The sequence below is a fragment of the Xiphophorus couchianus genome, chromosome 5 (assembly GCF_001444195.1).
Source record: "Xiphophorus couchianus chromosome 5, X_couchianus-1.0, whole genome shotgun sequence".
NCBI lineage: Eukaryota > Metazoa > Chordata > Actinopteri > Cyprinodontiformes > Poeciliidae > Xiphophorus > Xiphophorus couchianus.
Genome location: NC_040232.1, coordinates 23395908 through 23415683, shown reverse-complemented (window position 1 = coordinate 23415683; position 19776 = coordinate 23395908). Strand labels below are relative to the sequence as shown.

The window sequence follows — 19776 nt, the reverse complement described above, 5'->3', positions numbered from 1 at the left end:
TGAATATCAGATTTTATTGAAAAGACAGATCAAGAGAGTCTGCTAGTCACATTTCGGGAGACTAAAAAGGCTTTCGGCACAGTGTTTAGTCACGATCACTTTAAAAGGTAGTTGAAAAGGTTGCCAACAGCAGTAGATCTCTGCTCTGTCAGCTTCCTGGTTTACACCACTCTTCATTACACAAAAAGCTTCAGAAGCAAAGGTTGTGTTTTAGATAATCAAAAAAAAAGTCGTTGAATTATTGAAATTTCTTTACAAAAGCATACGCCAAAAAAACACAGTTGTAGACAGCTAGGGTGTCCATTAGCAACAGCTGCTTAAGCATCATGAGGAGCAGAGCTTACAGGGATGTTTGACTTTAACACTAGTGCTAAAGTCAGACTATTAAAAGTCAAGTAACTAACATTATTTTAAACCATTAAAAAGTCAAGAGCATTATTGGCTGCATGTTGGCGGCTAATGCCAAAAAGCAAAGAAACATTTTGGGGAGAATTTGAGAGTCACAAATTTTCACAGGTTTCAATGTAAACTCCGTGACGACATTTCCACACTAGCAGTCCTAATACTTGATACTTAACCTACACACATACTGCAATCAACTCAAACTTCTTTTATGCCATTTCAGAAGGAACTGTTGTAGCCAACATTTTGGTGAAACACCTGATATCAGCCTCTGCTGATCATGATGCACAAGAAATTGAGAACACTTCTACATTTTAGCTATAGTCTAATCCTAATGTTAAGTCAAGATGATTTTTCAAATGTAATAACTAAGCAAAGGATAGCGGAATTAGTTTTAACCTAATTAATGGTAACTGACATTTAAAAACTAAAATGCTTGATGTAGACTTGGGGAATTTTTGTTTTTTAATGACTTTTGTTAAATGGACAGGAAAGAGAAGCGAAAGACTTGCAGCAAATGGACCGAGACCGGGAATCGAACCCGGGACAACCGCGCCGAGGACAGCCTCACAATCACACGAGTGCGCGCGCCACCAACTGAGAAATCATCCGCCCGATTTAGAAAATTTTAATGACTAATATTTAATACGCTCCGAAGAAATCTGAACCGGGAAAAATGCCGTGTTGTCTAACAAGATGGATGGGTCGAACGTGTTGAGGTGGATGGCTGATATCTTAAAGATTTAAAATGGTCTAGTTAATTGGTCAGAATTAACCCGTGTCTGTGAGACAAAGTCGGCTTTTAAAAGTAGAACGACTTTCATTCAAAGAGGCCCCAACACATTGAGTCAACAAAGTTCAGTTTAAACTTAAAGCGCACGAACACGCAATAATAAGATGGATGCATTCATTCCTGACAATTCATCACCACGCGCCATTAATTCTCGGCACAGCTCAGCCGTCTCATTTTTCCTGAGTGAAAAGTTTAAACCAACTCACCTGGAGCGGATTCTCAACAATCTGCGCTCGCAGAGCTTCGGCGGAAATTAAAGGAACAGTCGCGTTAAAATCGCTTGAATTCTCCATTTTTCTCCCTTATCATGCAGCAAGGAAATGTTCCTCCGTTAGAACTGCCGCTCCCATCACGTCCTTATCTCCCTAAACGACCCCCAAAGCATCCCACGTCCGGAGTCGCTCCAGTCGAAACTCAAGAGGAAAAGTTCACCTCTGATGTCAACCCGGATCAGGAGTTTGTGAGGGGTTCAAGTGCGCCTGGGAAAATTGAACTCTCATACGCAAAACCACAAAGAAGACGCGATGGTTGCCATTTCTGGATCAATTCATTCTTACGGAGAATGCGGAAGAATTTTGTGTGCACAATAAAATATTTTTTAACCATAGCAGCACAATTATTGTTTCTAAATGTTTCGGTAGCAATAAATTTGACATAAGCATTTCTAGTGTAGAAAATGAAGACAGGTGGTGGGGTGGGCGCACATCACCTCCAAGAACGAGCAATGTGCAAGTTGCTGTTTTGCATAGTGCTTGCCTGGATGTAAGGTTATTGATCAGACCATGTTGGACGGAGATGATCAGAATGTTGAGTTACTTAAAAATCCGGATTCACCCAGATTCTATTATGTAGTAATCAGTGCTTTTTAAATGCCAATAAAACTTCTGCCAGTTTTATTGGCAGAAGTTTATAACGCTGGGGTTGGAAAGGAAAGTGAATTTCATTTTCTGTTTAGCACATCAGCCAAACCTCCCGGGTCTTTGGAACGGTGCGTTGTGGAAGCTGTGAAGAAGCAGTAATAATCTAAGGACACAAACATCAAGGCCTTCATAGCACCACTTTGATTTGTGGCTCTAATAAAATTTTTTATATCATTTCCATTCGGTTCTATAAAACCTCCTAAATGGGTATGAAGTTTTCCAACAGACAGAACAACATTTTTTATGGAACAGTTATGGTGGAACTATGGACATCATTTGCTTCCCCTATCCAATAGCTTGCAAAACCGCCATTAGTAACAGTAATCCTCAGTAGTTATTTTTCATAGCCGTAACATTCACTTAGTCTACTTCCAACAAATTCAAGCTGCTTGAGGTATGATAAACACTTTTTGGTCCGCACTGCCCACACCTATAGCTTTCAATATCCATTTGAATAAAGTGACTCCTGTCTTTTAAAGGGGCAGTGTCATGTAAAATCAACTCTTTTAAGTTTTACATCGTCTTATAATGTTATTTCTTCATCAAAACGCATAGGTGGAGTGTTGCCTTGATTTGTGGCTGAGCAACGTGCAGAAATAACAGCATATTGTGCATAGGTTATTGATTTCATACATGATTCAGAAATCCTTTAGTCTCCATGGCAACAATTCAGCTGTACAAAACGCCTGGGTGGACCTAGCCCCGCCTTCGAAGACAAAACTCCTCCTCAGAGCTACAGTTTCCGAGCTTCCGCCTCACAGAGCAGCCATAACCCACGACTCTCCTACCCAGATAATTCAGTCTAACCACCAACAATTAGCAAACACTTAGTGGAGCTGCGCATCGGCTGACCTCATTAGAGAAGCTACTTCTCAGTGCAAGGCTGGTAGAAACATTGTTAAAGGGTTAATAGAGGAGCCATATTGTGATAACTTCCTGAAGGTGGAGTTTCAAAAAGAGCAGTTACCTGATTATCATGCAAAATGGCACTACATCAATCAATCAATCAATCAATCAAATTTTATTTGTATAGCACATTTCAGCAGTAAGACATTTCAAAGTGCTTGCAAAAACATAATACATTTAAAGCTATAGGAAGTCCTAGCTAAACCTGTTCCATCTGCTGGGCACATTCAGGACAGCAGGGAAATCAAAGAGACACACGTCAGTTGCCCACACAGTCCAGGCAGCAGAAAATGATTCAAAGGAGCTACAGTGTTTCCCACTTGTTGCTAAACCAGTAATGATCTCCTCTACAGAAAGCAGGAGTGGCATTGTGGATGAGTATGCATATTCATGCCCCTCTTTCCATTTGGGAAGCTCATCAGCAGCTACAGGGATGACAAAACAAGAAGGGGCGATTATAACAAAATGAGGCTGCACATGTCGATTCAGGTGATAATTTCTGTTCTGCATTTAGAATGGGTCCAGCTGCGGCTGCTGGTCAAAGAGACGGACAGTGAAACGCCGTCGTTTGTCTTTCATGGGTTTTCATTGATCCCTGCTGTGAATAAAGGAATGATGAATGCGATTCATCTTCTATGTGGCTGTGTTTCTAATATAAAATTCAGATCTGGTCTGTTGCAGTATGCTACCCAGAGTTTCACTAAATTGTTGTTTGATTACAAACTACAACTTCTTTTGCCATGAACATCAAAGTGAATAAGTATTTTTTGTTTAGTGAAAGCTGATTAAAAGCTGCATTAATCCAGAAATTCTCAAATTCTAATTTTGAGTTTGTGTTTGAGTCGGTGCAGTTCCCCTGGTTTGTGTGCAGCCATGACACAAAGCCTCATGTGACAATATCGAACATTTTGAAATACTTCGTCAGGATCAATCTCTGGCTACTTATGCCTGTGTGAAATAGTTTCTATAAACATACTTATTCAGCTATTTCAAAAGATGTTGTAGCTGTCTGAATAATTTAGATGCAAAATTGACAAGTGGCCAACAGGACCTTGGCAGGGTCTTCCAGTCTTTACAAATAACCCAGAGCAACGCAAATAATTTAGTTTGGATATATTTCTAAGTTAAAAACAAAAAACGAAGGACTTTTGATGTTTCCCACAATTCAATATTTCACCTGAGGGAGAGAAACCGTCAGAACAAGCAGAGTTTTCCTGAGGAATGTCTGGCTTGTGAAAACACAGCAGATCAGCTCCGAACGGACAGCCAAACATGCAACAAGCTGACGCAAGTACAGAAATCGATTGAAAAAAAACCTTTGCATTGCAAGTGTATCTTCTTTTTCTTTTTAAAGATTTCCGCCTGCTGCATACCTTATGTTTCCAATTTTTTTTTCATGGCGACGCCTCAATATTTGTAAGTAGACGACACATTCAAACAGAAACCAGCACAAAGTCTCACTTCCCATCGAATTCTCATAACGACAAAGAGAATGCTTCAGAAATGTTCAGCCATAATTAGACCTGGTGAAAGTGTTAGATTAGGGAGGACACAACAGTTTTACATTCGTCAAACTGAATCTGTGAACTGCTTCTGACTATTACATGAAGCCATCCAGTGAGGAAGACACTAGTCCCATCAGGACCATGAATCCAGCTGTTCTGTGACGAACAGAGGTCAGAAATTACTTCACTGTCATCTGTTCAGAAAAGAAGACTGGGCAACCAAATTTGTACTCCACAAACTCCTTCAACACCGTTAAAAAGTCACATAAATGGGGCGTGCCGTGGTGGCGTAGTGTGACCCATATTTGGAGGCCTTGCGGCCGTCGCAGGTTCGACTCCCAGATCCGACGATATTTGCCGCATGTCTTCCCCCCTCTCCTTTCCTGTCAGCCTACTATCATATAAGGGACACTAGAGCCCACAAAAGACCCCCTGGAGGGGTAAAAAAAAAAAGTCTCTTAAACAAAAAACCCACTTTTATCATATGCATTAAAAACTACACAAAAGCTTCCATCATGTTGAGTTTAGAAGTCTGATGACCCTGGGATAAAAATAGTTTTTTAACACCGGTCAGGGAGAAAGTTTGGAAAATGTTTAAAGCAAAGTTAGGTTAAAATACAAAACCTTCAGCTTTAAACAAGATTGAAAAAGGAAACTACTAAGAAATGTCTAAGAAAAGCCCACTTGAACCAGACAATGAGAACATTAATCAGGGAACCTCATTTAAAAAACAAAAACTGAATTATTTCTGTTTATTTGCATTTTTTTTTAATGGATTTATTGGGTAAAAAAAGGCTTATGTGGTTAAATGAGAAATCTGTATAAAATGCCATTTTTTAAAAATCTGAATAATTGATTAATTGTCAGAATAATAGATAGATTAATTGATCAGTAAAATAATATAAGTTGCAGCCCTTCTTAGTATTGGGTGATTATTTTATTTGTATTGTTTCTGTTGTTGTTCTGTCTGCTTTTTATGAACCATATTTGTGGCTGAACAAATAGGATTGTTTGATTGATTAGCAAAGTGGTGAACTAAATGGGAAAAACATCTCAAAATATTTGGCTGAGCCACTTTAGGGGATCACCAGGCTTTCAGGATTGTAATATTGTTTCATTTTGAAGAGTATATACCACATCTTTATTCAACATCTTTTAAATTTTGGTATAGGTTTTGCACTGCAGATATATTTAACCAGATTTAGGCTAAACTTCTGAATCTCTACAGTTTTAAATGGCTTTTTTTTTTTGTTTCTTCCTTTATATAACACTTGTACTCAAGCTTAGCCCGCATGAAACTCGAGTCGCCAGCCACAGAATCAGTGGTACTTATGTCTTTTCACTCAGCAGATGCGGCTTTCATAGCTCTGACACGCCGGCCTGTTGAGCAGGATCTGTGACTGAAGTCCTCCTCCACCCAAACAACACCACACTGAGCCTCCAGTTAAAGTAATTAACTGAGCTTTTGCTGCTCTTTTAGATGTAGCAGAGCAATAATTGGGTATTATCTTTTTTATTATTTTTTTAATTGTCGCAAGCGCTGCACCTGTCTAAAAGCATTTGCCTTCTTCCACTCATTAAATCAGCCTTTTTTTCTCTCTCCCCTCTTTAAATTCCTTATCCAGCTGTAAGTCGAGTTGTTGCCGCTTTAAATTTCGATGTCAAAGCACATTTGATTCATGCCAAGCATGTAGACCTTAGTTAAAAGGCAGATTTATTGTTTTAATATGTTCGGTGTATAATTGCTGTCGTTGAAGGTAACACTGGGAGTGAAGCGGCTCCTCCAGCTCCCATCTGTATTCATTCTGCACTCGGTCCTGACTGAGTCAGCCAGCTTTCTCCGCCACAATAATCAAGACCCATTTGATGTGATTACTGTGGCGTGAAGCGGAAGAGCCAAGACGGCTGAAAGCACATTTTATTCCATATGTCAGAATAACAGGAGTAAATAGATTCCACCTTTTTATTATTTCTACAAATCTCCCAGGAGCCTGCTGGTTTGTCCGTCAGAGATGCTCTCTGGGTGAAAGCTGAAGGCTTCAGTGAGACTTCAGATGACGCTGACGTTTTCAGCCACGAATGAGGTCAGCACGTTGTTGAACCTTCACCTCTTATGAAGAAAGCCTGGAAGAAATGAGATACATTGGGCAAAACTTTTTTTTTTCTTTTGCAGTTATACGGCACTGTCAGTGTTGATTTTGCAGTTAAAAATGGTGCAGGAGCCAATGTTTTACTGTAAAAGAAAAATGTCTTAAAGGGGCAGTATGGTATGTTTTCCATTTTGTAGCACAATCAAGTAACTATGTTAACTTTTGTTGTTAAAAACAAGCTATGTATATGAAATATGACTTAAATAAAATTTGACTTTATAATTTAACACCTTGAAATTGGGTCGCTGTCCTTTCAACAAAAAAAACAAAAACTCCTGCTGTGTCTAAAACTCCTCCTTCAGGAAGTCCTCACAACATGGCCCCTCTATTAACCGTTTAACAACATTTTTGCCAGCTTATTATTTAGAAGTAGCTCACATAATGAGGTCAACAGATTTGTAGTTTCACAAGATGCTTGCTAATTGCTGCTAGCTAGTCTGAAGGAGCTGAGTTGGGGAGAGCTGCTCTGTGTTGCAGAAGTTCAGAAGCTTGGAAAATGCAGCTCAAAGGAGGAGCTGCACCTCGAAGGCGGGGCTAGGTCCACCCAGGAGTTTTGCCCAGCTGAATGGTTGCCATGGCGATTAAAGGGTTTCTCAAATATGCATGTAAGAATCAAGGCAACACTCAAGGTATGAAGTGTTAACGTGAAAACATGATGTGAAGCTCAAAAAAGTCAATTTTACATAACACTGCCTTAACTTATGGGGGAGGGAGGAATTTTTGTTTCCTAAAACGAACATGAAATTAATCTATAAAATGAATGTACAATGTAAAATGTACAAATTGCAGTTTTCACCAATTAATTTATTTACAAGAACTGATTAATATACTGATTTTTTTTTTTTTTTTTTTACAGTGTAAGAGTAAATAATAGAAGATCTTTGTGAGGGGAAACAGAAGATGGCGTGCTCCATGTTAAAGATGGTTAAACACAACAAAGAAAGAAAGTGAGAAAAAGTTTGGTATGATAAAGGTAAAACACACACACTGAAAGATTTACTCGGCAAAAATAACTCCTACACACTTTCGCCTGAGCCCGCACTCCAGGATTTAAGAGAAAGAGACCGAGCCGCAGTCTTATATTTTTGTCTCGGTGTAACTTTCTCCATTTTCCGGCCTCTGCCACTTTGCTTGCGCCATCGTCTATTTATGTATTCTCTCTGCTCAGTGCCTAAAATAATCCCACTAAAAGTTTAAAGAATATGGACCTCTAGAGGGATAAATGGTATGTCATATGCTGGTATGAATATTGAATATGGCATGCGAGCATCAAGTCTTCTAACCTTGAAATCTCAGTTTGTTATTGAATGCATTTTGTCCCATTACATCCACAAAGTAGATGTATTTTATTGGAATTTCATGTGACAGATTAAGAAAAAAGTAGAGCTTTATTGTGAAATTGAAGGAAAATTATGCTTTTTTAAAGCAGGAAGCAGGAAGAAGGCCATAGTTGCAAGAATCCATATGAAGTGCTTTCTTTAAAGTTAATTTGAACAAAACTTCTATGGGCCAAAACTGAACCTTTCTTATTTTCCAAGGAACATAGTAATCTCAGGGTCACCCATCAGAACACCACAGCATCAGCAGGGACAAGGAAGCTGGTCAGAGTTGAGAAACGGACAGATGGAACTAAATCCAGCCAATCATAGACAAAATTATTAGTATCATTATCTTTAAAGGTCGACTTCTAAAAGCCTAAGCTGGGACTGAGTTGGTAAATGAGCTTTTAGTTAGAGGTCAATGGTTTCCTTTGAAAAGCAGCATTCAGTTTTTATGCACCACAAATCTGCAACAAACGTCCAGAAAACTGCAAAACAGCCGAAACACTGAGTTCCTTTTAATCCGGGCTAGACCCCCACCGGTTTAGAGTTGCCTTTGATTCATAAGTACTGTAATATTGAGCAACATATTTGATGTATATTTTCTCGATGATGGCATTTGATAAAATATAATGTTTATTGCTCATTTCATAATTCATGACTGATTATGGTGTAAAGCACTTTGAACTGCCTTGTTGCTGACGTGTGCACTCCAAATAAACTTGAATTTGAATGTAACGTTGTTGTTTATATTGTCCCTGCTCAAATCAATTTGAAATAAATTTAAGAAAACTGTGACTGTCACAGACTTGAAACTTGTGTTGAAGTTCACTTTCCGGCAAGAGAACAACACTAAACATGAATCCAATAACCATGTGCTGGCCCAGTCAAAGTATTTATTTTTTTTTCCAAAATCCAATTGATAATTTGTTGTAAGATCTAAACCACGGCTGTTCACAGATGTTCTTCTTCAAGGCTGAGAGAGCTTGGTGGTGTGCAGCCCTACAAACATCATTAGTCCATCAAAGGCAACACTAAGACAAACTGGACAACAACAACATGCAATCATAGGCTGGGACCAGAGGTCATCTTAGAAACCAGGGCATCTTTGGAGAAGCCAGGATGCAAGATGAGAACTCTGAGACTCCTTATAGTCCAGCGCACCAACAAACAACAAAAGCTTTACAGATACTTTCTGTCCAAGGAGTGACAACACTTCTGGAGAAAATGTAAAGTCCAGCTCGAACTAGTGCTTTTACTTAGCAGTTTTCCATTTGAACTCTAAAATCCATGAGGATTTATGAACTAACTTCAGATAAATCTAAATTGTGTTGTTGCCTAGAAACAGGTAAACCAGCTTCCTTTTTGTTTAATAACTTTAAATTAAATCCACTGACAGTTCCAATGGCTGTGATTCATGTTTGCCTCATCACCTTCACGCTGGAAGAGATGGAGCCAAAAAGAAAATGGAGCAGCTGGGCTGAAATATTTCAATTACTCAAGCAAAAACGACAGCTTTCAAATGTTACGCTCAGTTTCTACAAATCTCAGACCAACTTTTATATTTCTAGTTCTGTCACAAACCTCCACAAATTTTCCTTTTGAGTATTTTTTGAAGCTGAGGATTCCAACTGTGGCTCGTGTTTGGCGGACAAAACGGTTGTTTCTCCTTTTCTGCTGTTGTGTTGGCAGAGATGAACCACGAAAAGGAAAAGCCGACAGTCACGTTCCGCATCCGTTCACACAGGGCTTCCTGCAAGTCTCCATCAAGAGATAAAAGATGTGAATGAAAGCTTGCCAAGCATGTGCAGCATATTAATGGCTTTGATTCGAAATGTAGGAGCCACTGCACTGAGAGAGAAAAAGGCTCTGATTGCTCATTTTTCTCACCAAAGACCTCCTCTCTTCCATTCATGGGAAGTGCCACGTTTCACACGGTCTGATGTACTCTAGCGTTTTAAACCATCTGTTCTGACTTTGAAAAAAATCTCTATGTATTTATGCCTACATATGACATTACATCAGCACACCTCGACTTTGACTAGAAACAAACACATAACCTTTTGTTTCTCCCCATCTGACAGCTCCTTATAATCAAATTAATCTTCTTCTGTTTTAAATCAGTTAAAATGACCAAAACAATTCAATTGTTTTAAGTCTGAGAACGGGAAAGAGAGAATTTTACAGAATCTTGCAATAGTCTTTTTAAAGTCAGAGATTTACATGCGCTAAAGTTATTTTTTGTTTCATTTTAAGAGACCAGTAGTTTCATTACTACTGATTAAAAGTAAACTTTTTGTGATGAAGATTCAACACTTTTCGGTCAAATCTAAGCTACAGTGAAACCCCAAGGTCAATGATTCCCCTCTGTTAAAACTAAACAAATCAGATTTAGACACATGCCATGTCACACGAAAGAGTAAAATAGCTGCATGAAAGGCTGTCCTAAAAAGTAAAGTGCTAATGTCAACAAACCACCACCATGTTGGACAACCTGTGTGCCGTTTTTACTGAAATGTTGTTCGCCAGATGTAATAGGATGCACCAAAGGATCCCAAAAATCCGATTATTTTAACTTTTTTTTTTTTTTTTAACTGACAGCTGTACTAAATAGCTAAATAATCTTTAATCATTGTCAATCAAAGTTGGGGGGAAAAAAAGCAAAAGCAACGGTTCACTGTAACAAACTTTTCTTGTTAATTTGCTTTCATTGATAATCTCCTGGATGAAATTAGACTTCTCAAAACTAGCACGCCGTGACAAGGCAAGGCAGAAAAATATCGCTGGATAATTTCCCTTCGAGAAAGCCTTTGCTTGCGACAGATCCACAGAGACGTTGGCAATGAGCTTTGAGGAATAGTTCCTCCTCCACAAAGAGGTGCATTAATCTCAACCACGTGGGAGAGGAATGAATCAAACGCAGTGCGTTTCCACAAAGCGCAGAAAGGGAAGGCCACAGCCTGTCGGCTCAAACAGTCACAAACAAACACACACATAAGTCTGGGACAAAGACTCGATAAGCGTGTGCTAACTTCTTCACCCACGCTAATGACATCTGAGGAGGTGTGTTAGTGTGTCATCAGCCTCCGTTTATATTCACCTGGACTACATGAAGAGACACGGACAATAATTTCCACTCGCTCTCTAAATGTTGGCCACTGGAGGCCATTGAAGGGCCTGAAAATCCTGCTGGGAAATATATCGAATGACAAAAAGGACGTTTATATAACATTACAAACTAATTAGTCGCACAAATAAGAAGCATTTGAAGACAAAAGCTGTTATTTTATGCAACTAATCAGGAGAGAGTAAGTTGTAGGCGTGTGTTGAAGTTCTGTCAGAGCTTTTTATGATAAGAAAACTCAAAGCAGCTGAACACGTCCCAGCTTCCAGGATGTAGAATGATTACAGCCGCAGAGCTCCCATCCGTTAGGGCCATTTACAAGCTCTTCTTAACTTACAATTGTTCAGAGAGAGAGAAAAAGAAATGTGATGAAATATTAATGCACTGGTTGCCTGGGAGTAAAAAAAAAAAAAAAAAAAACGCAAAAGAGGAAGATCTTAAACTCTTCCAGTGAAGCCTCTAGCTCCTGTTTATGTTTCCAAACAAGCGTTGTGTAACACAATACAGCCAGGAGAAGATTGCTTCCAATGATCCTTAATGTGTTCTCCAATGAAACTAAGGCCTGAAGACTTAAAGAAAATGGCCAGTGAACGACACCATCCGGATAAGAGTGGAGGGGGTAAAATGACTGCTGTGGACTCTTATTACAAGTCCTCAGAAGTTTGTGCTGGTAATGGTTTGAAGATGTTTGTTTTCTTCAGACGCTGAAACTTCTCACACGAGCGCCGCCTGAATGTTTAGACCAGGTGTTTGTGAATATGTGTGAATGACAGCAGGTCAGAGAAAAACTGGTCAGGATGTTTAAGAACGGCCCAAGAGCCTCGTCTTCCACAAACCAGAAGCTGAAATATGCACTGAAAGAAAAAGTAATTCTTTGAACTAACTAACTTAGACATTTTTTTAATTTGTTACAGGTCATTTTAATAATTTCGCTCAGGCTATAATTCTAAAATCTGAAATGTAGCTCGATCAAAACCTCTTCAAGCCATCACCCAACTCAAACCCAGAATCAACAAGTGGACATGAAATTCTGAACTGTACATCTTAATCCAGGGAGCGAGATAAAAATTGGGGTCGTACTTTGATCAATTTTGCAGTGTTCTACACATACACTTGATCAAGAAACAAAGGCTATTGATGAGGCAGAAGAAGTAATTATTTATGTTCAATGATTAAACTCTGTTCACGCTGGGGGGCAATTTGGTGCATTTAGGAAGTTCTTTGCCTAAATGAATTCCTCTGCTTGGTACAACTACAGCTGAACTTCTAAAGCTGTGGGTAGTTTTACTGCATCTGAATTATTATTATTATTATTATTGATAAAAATGGGGGGAGGGAGGGACAACAAAATAAAGTGATGAACAATTTTAGAGACTCACATTCTTTCCTGTTTGACTGACTGGTTAAACATCTTTCATTCTTTGGTCCTAAATAACTGCATTTATGTAGAATACGTTTTATTTTGTGGAAATTCAATTCTTACACCACTTCCTTTTCAAAGACACTTTCTAGGTGAATAATTCTAGGAAAGGTGTCTCGGCTTCATGTTTTTTCCCCTCCTGATTCAAGCTTCGGCATGGGTCTGTTTGTGTTGGGGCGTTTTCATCAGCAGACGCAGGTCTGCAGCGTGAGCCGCGTCGGGCTTTGTGAGAGAAAACCTTCAGTCCTTGATCCATGAAAGCCAGGCCGCTGCGCAAGGCCGCCTCTGTAGCCCTGGCTTTGTGTTCAGCCTGCCGAGGCCGTTAACGATGCAGCAGGTGGAGGTGAGACTCACACCTTCCTTTCTTCCCTCTCCAACACATCGATGTCCACGTTTTTAAAGGAAGAACTGCAAAGCGGAATCTGCGTCGTTTTGGCTCGGCCAGTTCCCGAAACCCCCTGAACGTAAAAATGTGCCGATGGGTTAATGCATCCTGGGAAATGGAGTTTGAGGAGGCGCGGAGGAATGGTCAACTATAGCAGCAGAAATATAACAATAAGTACCTTGGGAAATATTTGTTCTCCTTAAACTTTACCACATTTTGCCACGTTGCAACTACAAACTACAATCTATGTAGTTGATTCTGTGTTGATCATTTGCCAAGTCACCAACAAGCTGCAGCTGTAGGGTCACTATGTCTCACTGTGTACCAGGAGCGCGACGTAAACTGTTTGTGTGCGTGATTGCGTGTGTTGGGGGGAGAAATTGAGTTCATATCAGATCGAAAGGCTAATAAACAGATTCATAAACACAAAAACAAAGGATATTATATCCATTAATTTCAATTTGTTTTAGCTAGATTGAGGGCCGGCACAAGGCAATGCGAGCTAAGAGGCCACCAGGGGGCCCCCAAGAGCACCAAACTAGCATGGTAGACAAATATAGCCTACATATATTTTAAACAACATTAAACATTGCAGACTAAATGCTATTGCACATGGAAAAACAAGTTATGTATTTTTAAAAAATGCTAATGATTAATCTATTCCTGTTTTGGCTGCTGGGCCTGTAGGGGGAAAATAAGTTATTAAATTTAGTGTTTATCAGCTACTCTCAAATAGTTTTAAAAAAAATGGCCCACTTAATTACTACTCTGCATTTCAAACTCCAAATGATTTTACTTAAGCTTACTCGTGTAAGCTTAAAATAGTCATAATAGCACTGCTATAATGTATGCTAATTACAAATGATGGTAATGAGATGCAGTAGCTTAGGAAAGATAAATCATCTGGTGTTGACATGTTGGTAAAAGAAAAAAAAGATGCTTAGGGCCCCAAAAAGGCTTGGACCGGCCCTGGCTAGATTTATAAACGCACAATATAATTCTAGCAATTTCCCCCCAGTAATTACTGCTTTTATTTATTTAATTTTTTTTCCAGTTAACCAAAAATGCTTTCTCAATTTCAACTGAAGTTATTTCGTTGGGTTTTGGTAATCTATGTGTCATGAAACGGTGTTGTGTAGGTGGTGAGGCAGACGCCGTAGACCCAGGTTGAAGTAAGTAAATGATTTTAATGATGAATGTCCAGTGCAACACAGTCCGACATGGTCCCATACAAACGGGCAGCACGGCCGAGCGGAAGCCAGGGCTCGACGCCGGTAGCAACCGTTAAACAACGGACGAGACGACGGACTGACAGACTAGACGCCAAAAGAGACGAGGACCCGACCAAGACACAGACACACAGGTGACACTAAATACACAGGAGGTAATTAGGGAAACTAGAAACACCTGGGAGTAATCGAGGGGAGAACAGGACAACACGGAGACACAGGAAACTCAAAATAAACACACAGAAAAACACGGAACACGACACTATGATGACCTCGCAACGTAAATGTTTTATTAATGACGCATTAAAGTCAAAACATGTTGAGGGGACGCTTTAAAAAAAAACAAAAAAACCATCTCTTTGGTTTTCGGTTGATGACCTCTGGCAGGCGCTCTGTCTGCTTTGCGCGCCGGGTTAGTTGGTGATTCCCTGCGCGCCGTGGCTGAGCTGCGCGCCTCGCCCCTTCAGCACCATGCTGAGATCACATCGGGAGGGCGGTGCAGAGGAGAGGAGGAGGAGGAGGAGGAGAGAGAGAGAGAGAGAGAGAGGAAGCTACGTGTTGCTGCGCAGCAACAGATAGAAAGAAGACCCAGAGAGGAACACAGAGTGGAATTCCCCACTGCTCAAACAGAAGCGGCTGTCAGGGCGTATCAGTCCTGTTTTTCATTTCTCTTTCTTTTCTTTTTTTTAATTTCTTTTAGGCTCCCAGAATTCACAGAAATAAATCTACAGCCTACCTGTAGCTGGAGGCGCTGCAAGCCCCCCCAACCCCACGAATGAAGGCTGTGAGAGCCGACAGCTGCAGCAGCAGCAGCAGCAGCACCAAGCCTTCGGGTGCATTCAGACACTGAAAGGAACGGATAGTGTTCTCTGTCTGGAGGCACCGCTCTCTTTAACAGCGGCTCCTCTGGAGCGGTGTCGCCCTCTTTCTGTTTGGTAGAAACTGGAACCAGTTTGGAGCTCGGAGGACAGAGGTCCAGAGGTTGCCCTCTGACTGCGATGAGCCGCCGCTAAAAATGAAGAGTGTTTCGGAGAAATCGGTGAACCGATCGACCGTTTGAAGTAAGTTCAAGCTACAGAAACAAGCAGCTCTTCTTTGTCTTTTGGAGTAGAGGCTTGGAAAGCAACGCGTTAGTTTAGGTATCTAAGTATGGAACCAGTTAATTAAAGCATCAAAGCATTATCACTGGTGCAGTTTAACTAACATACTTTCTCCTTGTCTGTGATTGTGTCTTCTCCTTCAATGTCTTTGGTCTGCCACTCTGTCTCTCTTTGTTTTTTCTTTTCATCCTTTCATTTTATGCGCCCCGCATCTCTCTCTCTCTCTCTCTCTGTGTGTGTGTGTGTGTGTGTGTTCCCCTCTTTCAAGGCATGACAGGTCAGGTCCTTAGGGACACGACCGCCGGGGCTCCCATGGACGACAAAGCGGGCATCCGCATCAACGTGGGCGGCTTCAAGAAGCGTCTCCAGTCGGACACGCTCTCCCGCTTCCCCGAGACCAGGCTGGCGCGCCTCCTCCAGTGCCAGTCCAAGGAGTCCATCCTGGAGCTGTGCGACGACTACGACGACGCGGAGAAAGAGTTTTACTTCGACAGGAACCCCGCTCTCTTCCCCTACGTGCTCAATTTCTACAACACGGGGCGGCTGCACGTCATGGCCGAGCTGTGCATCTTCTCCTTCAGCCAGGAGATCGAGTACTGGGGCATCAACGAGTTCTTCATCGACTCCTGCTGCAGCGGCGCCTACCACTGCAGGAAGATGGACCAGGACAGGAGCGACTGGGACGACGGGAGCGACGCGGGGAGCACCACGTCGTCGTTCGACGAGCTGCTGGAGTTCTACAACGACGCCACCAAGTTCGACAAGCAGCCGCTCGGGAGCGCGCGCAGGCGAGTCTGGCTGATGCTGGACAACCCCGGGTACTCCGTGGCCAGCCGCATCATTAGCGTCCTGTCCATCCTGGTGGTGCTGGGCTCGATTGCCACGATGTGCATGAACAGCATGAGCGAGTTCAGCGTGCCGGACAGCAAGGGGGAGCCCACGGAGGACCCGCGCTTTGAGACGGTGGAGCACGTCGGCATCGGATGGTTCACACTGGAGCTGGTGGCCCGGTTCGCGGTGGCCCCCGACCTGCTGCACTTCTTCGACCACCCGCTGAACGTCATCGACCTGGTCTCCATACTGCCGTTTTACCTGACGCTCCTCATCAACCTGGTGGCGGAGAGCAGCCCGGCGCTCGCCAACCTGGGCCGGGTGGCGCAGGTCCTGCGGCTCATGCGAATCTTCCGCATCCTGAAGCTGGCCCGCCACTCCACCGGCCTGCGGTCCCTGGGGGCCACCCTCAGGAACAGCTACAAGGAGGTCGGCCTGCTGCTCCTCTACCTGGCCGTCGGCGTGTCGTTCTTCTCCGTCATGGCCTACACGGTGGAGAAAGAGGACAGCGAGGACCTCTCCACCATCCCCGCCTGCTGGTGGTGGGCCACCGTCAGCATGACCACCGTGGGCTACGGAGACGTGGTGCCCGTCTCCATCCCGGGCAAACTGACCGCTTCGGCCTGCATCCTGGCCGGCATCCTGGTCGTCGTGCTTCCGATCACGCTCATCTTCAACAAGTTCTCCCTTTTCTACAAGAGACAAAAGCAGCTGGAGATCGCAATGAGAAGCTGCGACTTCGACGAGGGCGCCAAGGAGGTCCCCTCCGTCAACCTGAGGAACTACTACGCGCACAAGGTGAAGTCTCTCATGGCCAGCTTGTCGAACATGAGCCGGAGTTCTCCGAGTGAACAGAGTCTGAACGAGTCGTTACAGTGAAGCTCGGCTCGGAGCTGTCCGGGGTGCTGACACCCGGAGGAGGAGGAAGAGTTCTGTTTCTCACAGTTTGCCTCCCTGTAGCTCAGTGCAATAACGTGTCAATGTGTGTGTGTGTGTGTGTGTGTGTGTGCGTGTGTGTGTGTCAGTTCCAGTGAGACAATATAAAGATCACGTGCACTTTTTAAAGGAGCAACTCGGTTTTGTTTTACGTGGGGTTCTGTGAAGATGTGAACCGTAATTCCTGTTGTGGAAAGACGTCACGTCACAGTGAGTCTGTGGGAAAGAGGAAATCCTCAGAGCGACTGAAGGCTGACAGGAAGTTACTTTTACTATTTCAAAAACAACTCGACCCTCAAACTGTTCATGTCTTTGAAAGTCAACAGCACCGTGTCGTCGCCTTTTGTTTTTCTGCAGTCAGTCCGTCTCCGAAAGCAGAGCTGGGAATGAGCGTTATGGTTTTTGCTTTCGATTAGATAGAAGCTGTCATATATTTTCTCCATGTTAAATATTCAAACACAGCATATGATCACAGCTAGGCGTTTTGCAGCACAGATGTGAAGTGCGTAAAAGTGGGATGTAGTGGTGAAGACTCTTAAAGACAGGCTTAAATAAAAAATACGAGTGTATGACAAAAAAAAAAAGCAAATTTTTACAGACCAGTGCACTCGATCTGTGCGAAATTGTTAAAAAAAACAAGCAAACTGTAGTGATTTATGTGTGAAAGCAGCACACACTGCACCAGCCTGCCACATCTGGCTTCCTTATCTGTAACTCCGATCCTGACAACACTGATGCATGCTCAAGATCTGTCTGTTATCTAAGGAACCGGGTCTTCCTCAGACATTGGCTCATCACCTATATTGAGCCACAGCAAAATATGTGTGACACAGCCAGGTCCAGACAGGGGCCAAATGAGGCCAGAAGACAGTAAATCAATGTCTTATGACCATATGCACTGACAGGGAAACGGTGACTAAGTGAATAAATTTCATTTTCTGCTTTCACAGTTTTACTTTAACAGTGAGTTAAAAATGGAGGTGTTGCATCTTCAGCTTCAGCTGCATTAGAATAGGGTCACGGTTTTCAGCTGCAAGTGGCTCTCTGACTCTCACGTGATACATTAGGCTTGTAATACGGCCCCAATAATTTTATTTATTTATTTATTTATTTAGTTCATTCTTTTATTCTGTGCCCTTTATGAAGTAACAATGTCTTCCCCGGGTCTAGAACCGGCACTTCTCCAAACATTCCAAACTCAGCTTTTGACTTGGACACAGACCTGCTTCACTTCCTAACTAATGGACCTGTGGTGAACTAATACAAGGATGTGAGCAAAGTTATCCATGTGTGACTTTAATAGCGTTTCTAGTTTCATTGAAACACCGCAACTGCGAAATTTGTCTGTGTTAGCAGAGCATAGACAAAGTTTTGCGCGCATTTGTAAAGCTGGTGATGTTTTGGGTTTGTTCTCTTTTCAAAGTTCCCAGCTGGGAAAAAAAAAAAACAAGATCAAGAAATTCTAAGTATGTATGAGGAAGGGCAGGCAAATATTAATACACAGTTGCATCCCGTTGCTATAGAAATGTTCAGTTTAAGTTGTTTTAAATTGATAAATAAACAATTTAAAATAGGACTTCCTGTCTGACCTGCTGTTCACCTGTCACTCCTCTGAAAACCTTTTTCTTTCCTAAAACCTCACTGTGATTTGCTATCGTTCTGCTGGTAAAGAAACTGCTAACGATTATATCTTCACCGGGGTCTCAGTTGAAGTGATCCAAAGTTTCCCCTGAAGGCCTCTTCATCAAAGCCAGATCACACCAAAAACCAGTCCTCCTGTTTTTGTTGTCTTAGTGGTTCGTGTGGGCGTTAGTGTCACAGCGTCACACTGTTATCCACCATTCAGCTGCACTTGTTCTGATAAAAAAAACAATGAAACGTCCACATGAACCCCCTGGTGTTTCTCCAGCTGAAGGTAACTTGATGTGTAAATGTGGTGTTGCAACAGTACTTCAAATGTTCGGTCTAAACGAAATAACAAATTAAAAAAGAAAAATCCTGTTACATTTCCACGTTTCATTCATGTCCAGAGCAGAGGGAGCAGCTCACTTCCTTCACATCGACACTTGGAAAAGTTCTTAGTGACGACTGACTGACGCAGCGTCTTCAACACGCTGACAGCCACACCAGCAACCGCTCAGAAGTGACACGTTGATTAAATTCCACTTGCGGAAATTTGTCAGGATGTTTTTTAATTTAAAACATTTTTTTTTTGCTACATCATTACATTAGAGTCCATAAAAGCTATTTTACAGTTTTATCTTTTTTACTTTACGTCAGCAAAACTATTACTCTGCTACCACCGTTTAAGTTATTCCGCCTTACATCAGAATTAAAGATGTGATAGAGAACTGTTATTTTTCTAGCTGTAAAATAAACCCAGTATGGGTGGTGAACTTTAGGGTTACATTGCAGGATTTGGAGCTGGATTGGAACGCTGCAGGTGTTAGCCAGAGTTTGACTCAGAATCATTACGGATCTGTTTGTTACTGATCCGTAATGATTCTGCTATTGAGTTACTGGCAGAAAACTTTGTTGAAACTCGCAAATCATTTTAATAAAACCCAGAAAGCAGAATATGTGGGAAACTGTTTTGCAAAATTCAAAATAATCGATAATCCACAATATTGGATTCTGACCACTCTGGTATTTTCCAGTCTTCTTTGCAAACTTTATTATTGCAAAACTTTCAAGAAATGCATGAAGTCCTCTGTATGTATGACACGAACCTTAAAATGGGAGGCTAATTAACAACA

At 41.8% G+C, this 19776-nt stretch overlaps 2 protein-coding genes and 1 long non-coding RNA gene across 6 annotated transcripts in view; 1 reads left to right on the top strand and 2 right to left on the bottom strand.

Moving 5' to 3' along the window:
• The window catches only part of nipal2 (NIPA like domain containing 2), a 28777-nt gene extending 27121 nt beyond the window's left edge, over positions 1–1656 (bottom strand). For 2 of the 3 annotated variants that reach the window (XM_028019049.1, XM_028019050.1), the window contains exon 1: positions 1402–1655. In XM_028019049.1, coding sequence (XP_027874850.1) covers positions 1402–1488 — 87 coding nt within the window. In that variant the 5' untranslated portion in view covers positions 1489–1655. Of the gene's footprint in view, positions 1–1401 lie in introns of all 3 variants that reach the window. The other variant, XM_028019048.1, reaches the window with a different exon arrangement.
• Positions 1657–6437: 4781 nt separating this feature from the next.
• LOC114145461 (uncharacterized) lies at positions 6438–14986 on the bottom strand. Its single transcript, XR_003595695.1, has 3 exons — positions 14890–14986; positions 9580–9748; positions 6438–6650 (listed from the first exon to the last, which is right to left on the bottom strand). It is a non-coding gene; the product is annotated as an uncharacterized LOC114145461 (long non-coding RNA).
• Positions 13941–19024, top strand: kcns2 (potassium voltage-gated channel modifier subfamily S member 2). 2 transcript variants are annotated; one of them, XM_028019047.1, is made up of 2 exons: positions 13941–15292; positions 15522–19024. In XM_028019047.1, the coding sequence occupies exon 2, from the start codon at positions 15524–15526 to the stop codon at positions 16961–16963; it is 1440 nt and encodes a 479-aa protein (XP_027874848.1). In that variant the 5' UTR covers positions 13941–15292; positions 15522–15523; the 3' UTR covers positions 16964–19024. The 2 variants fall into 2 exon arrangements, with proteins under 2 accessions (XP_027874848.1, XP_027874847.1); XM_028019046.1 differs by having other exon boundaries at positions 14081–15214.
• The last annotated feature ends 752 nt before the right edge of the window (positions 19025–19776 follow it).

What these genes read in the sequence shown, in the direction of transcription:
- kcns2 (XM_028019047.1), top strand. Translation starts at nt 15,524, where the DNA reads ATGACAGGTCAGGTCCTTAGGGACACGACCGCCGGGGCTCCCATGGAC.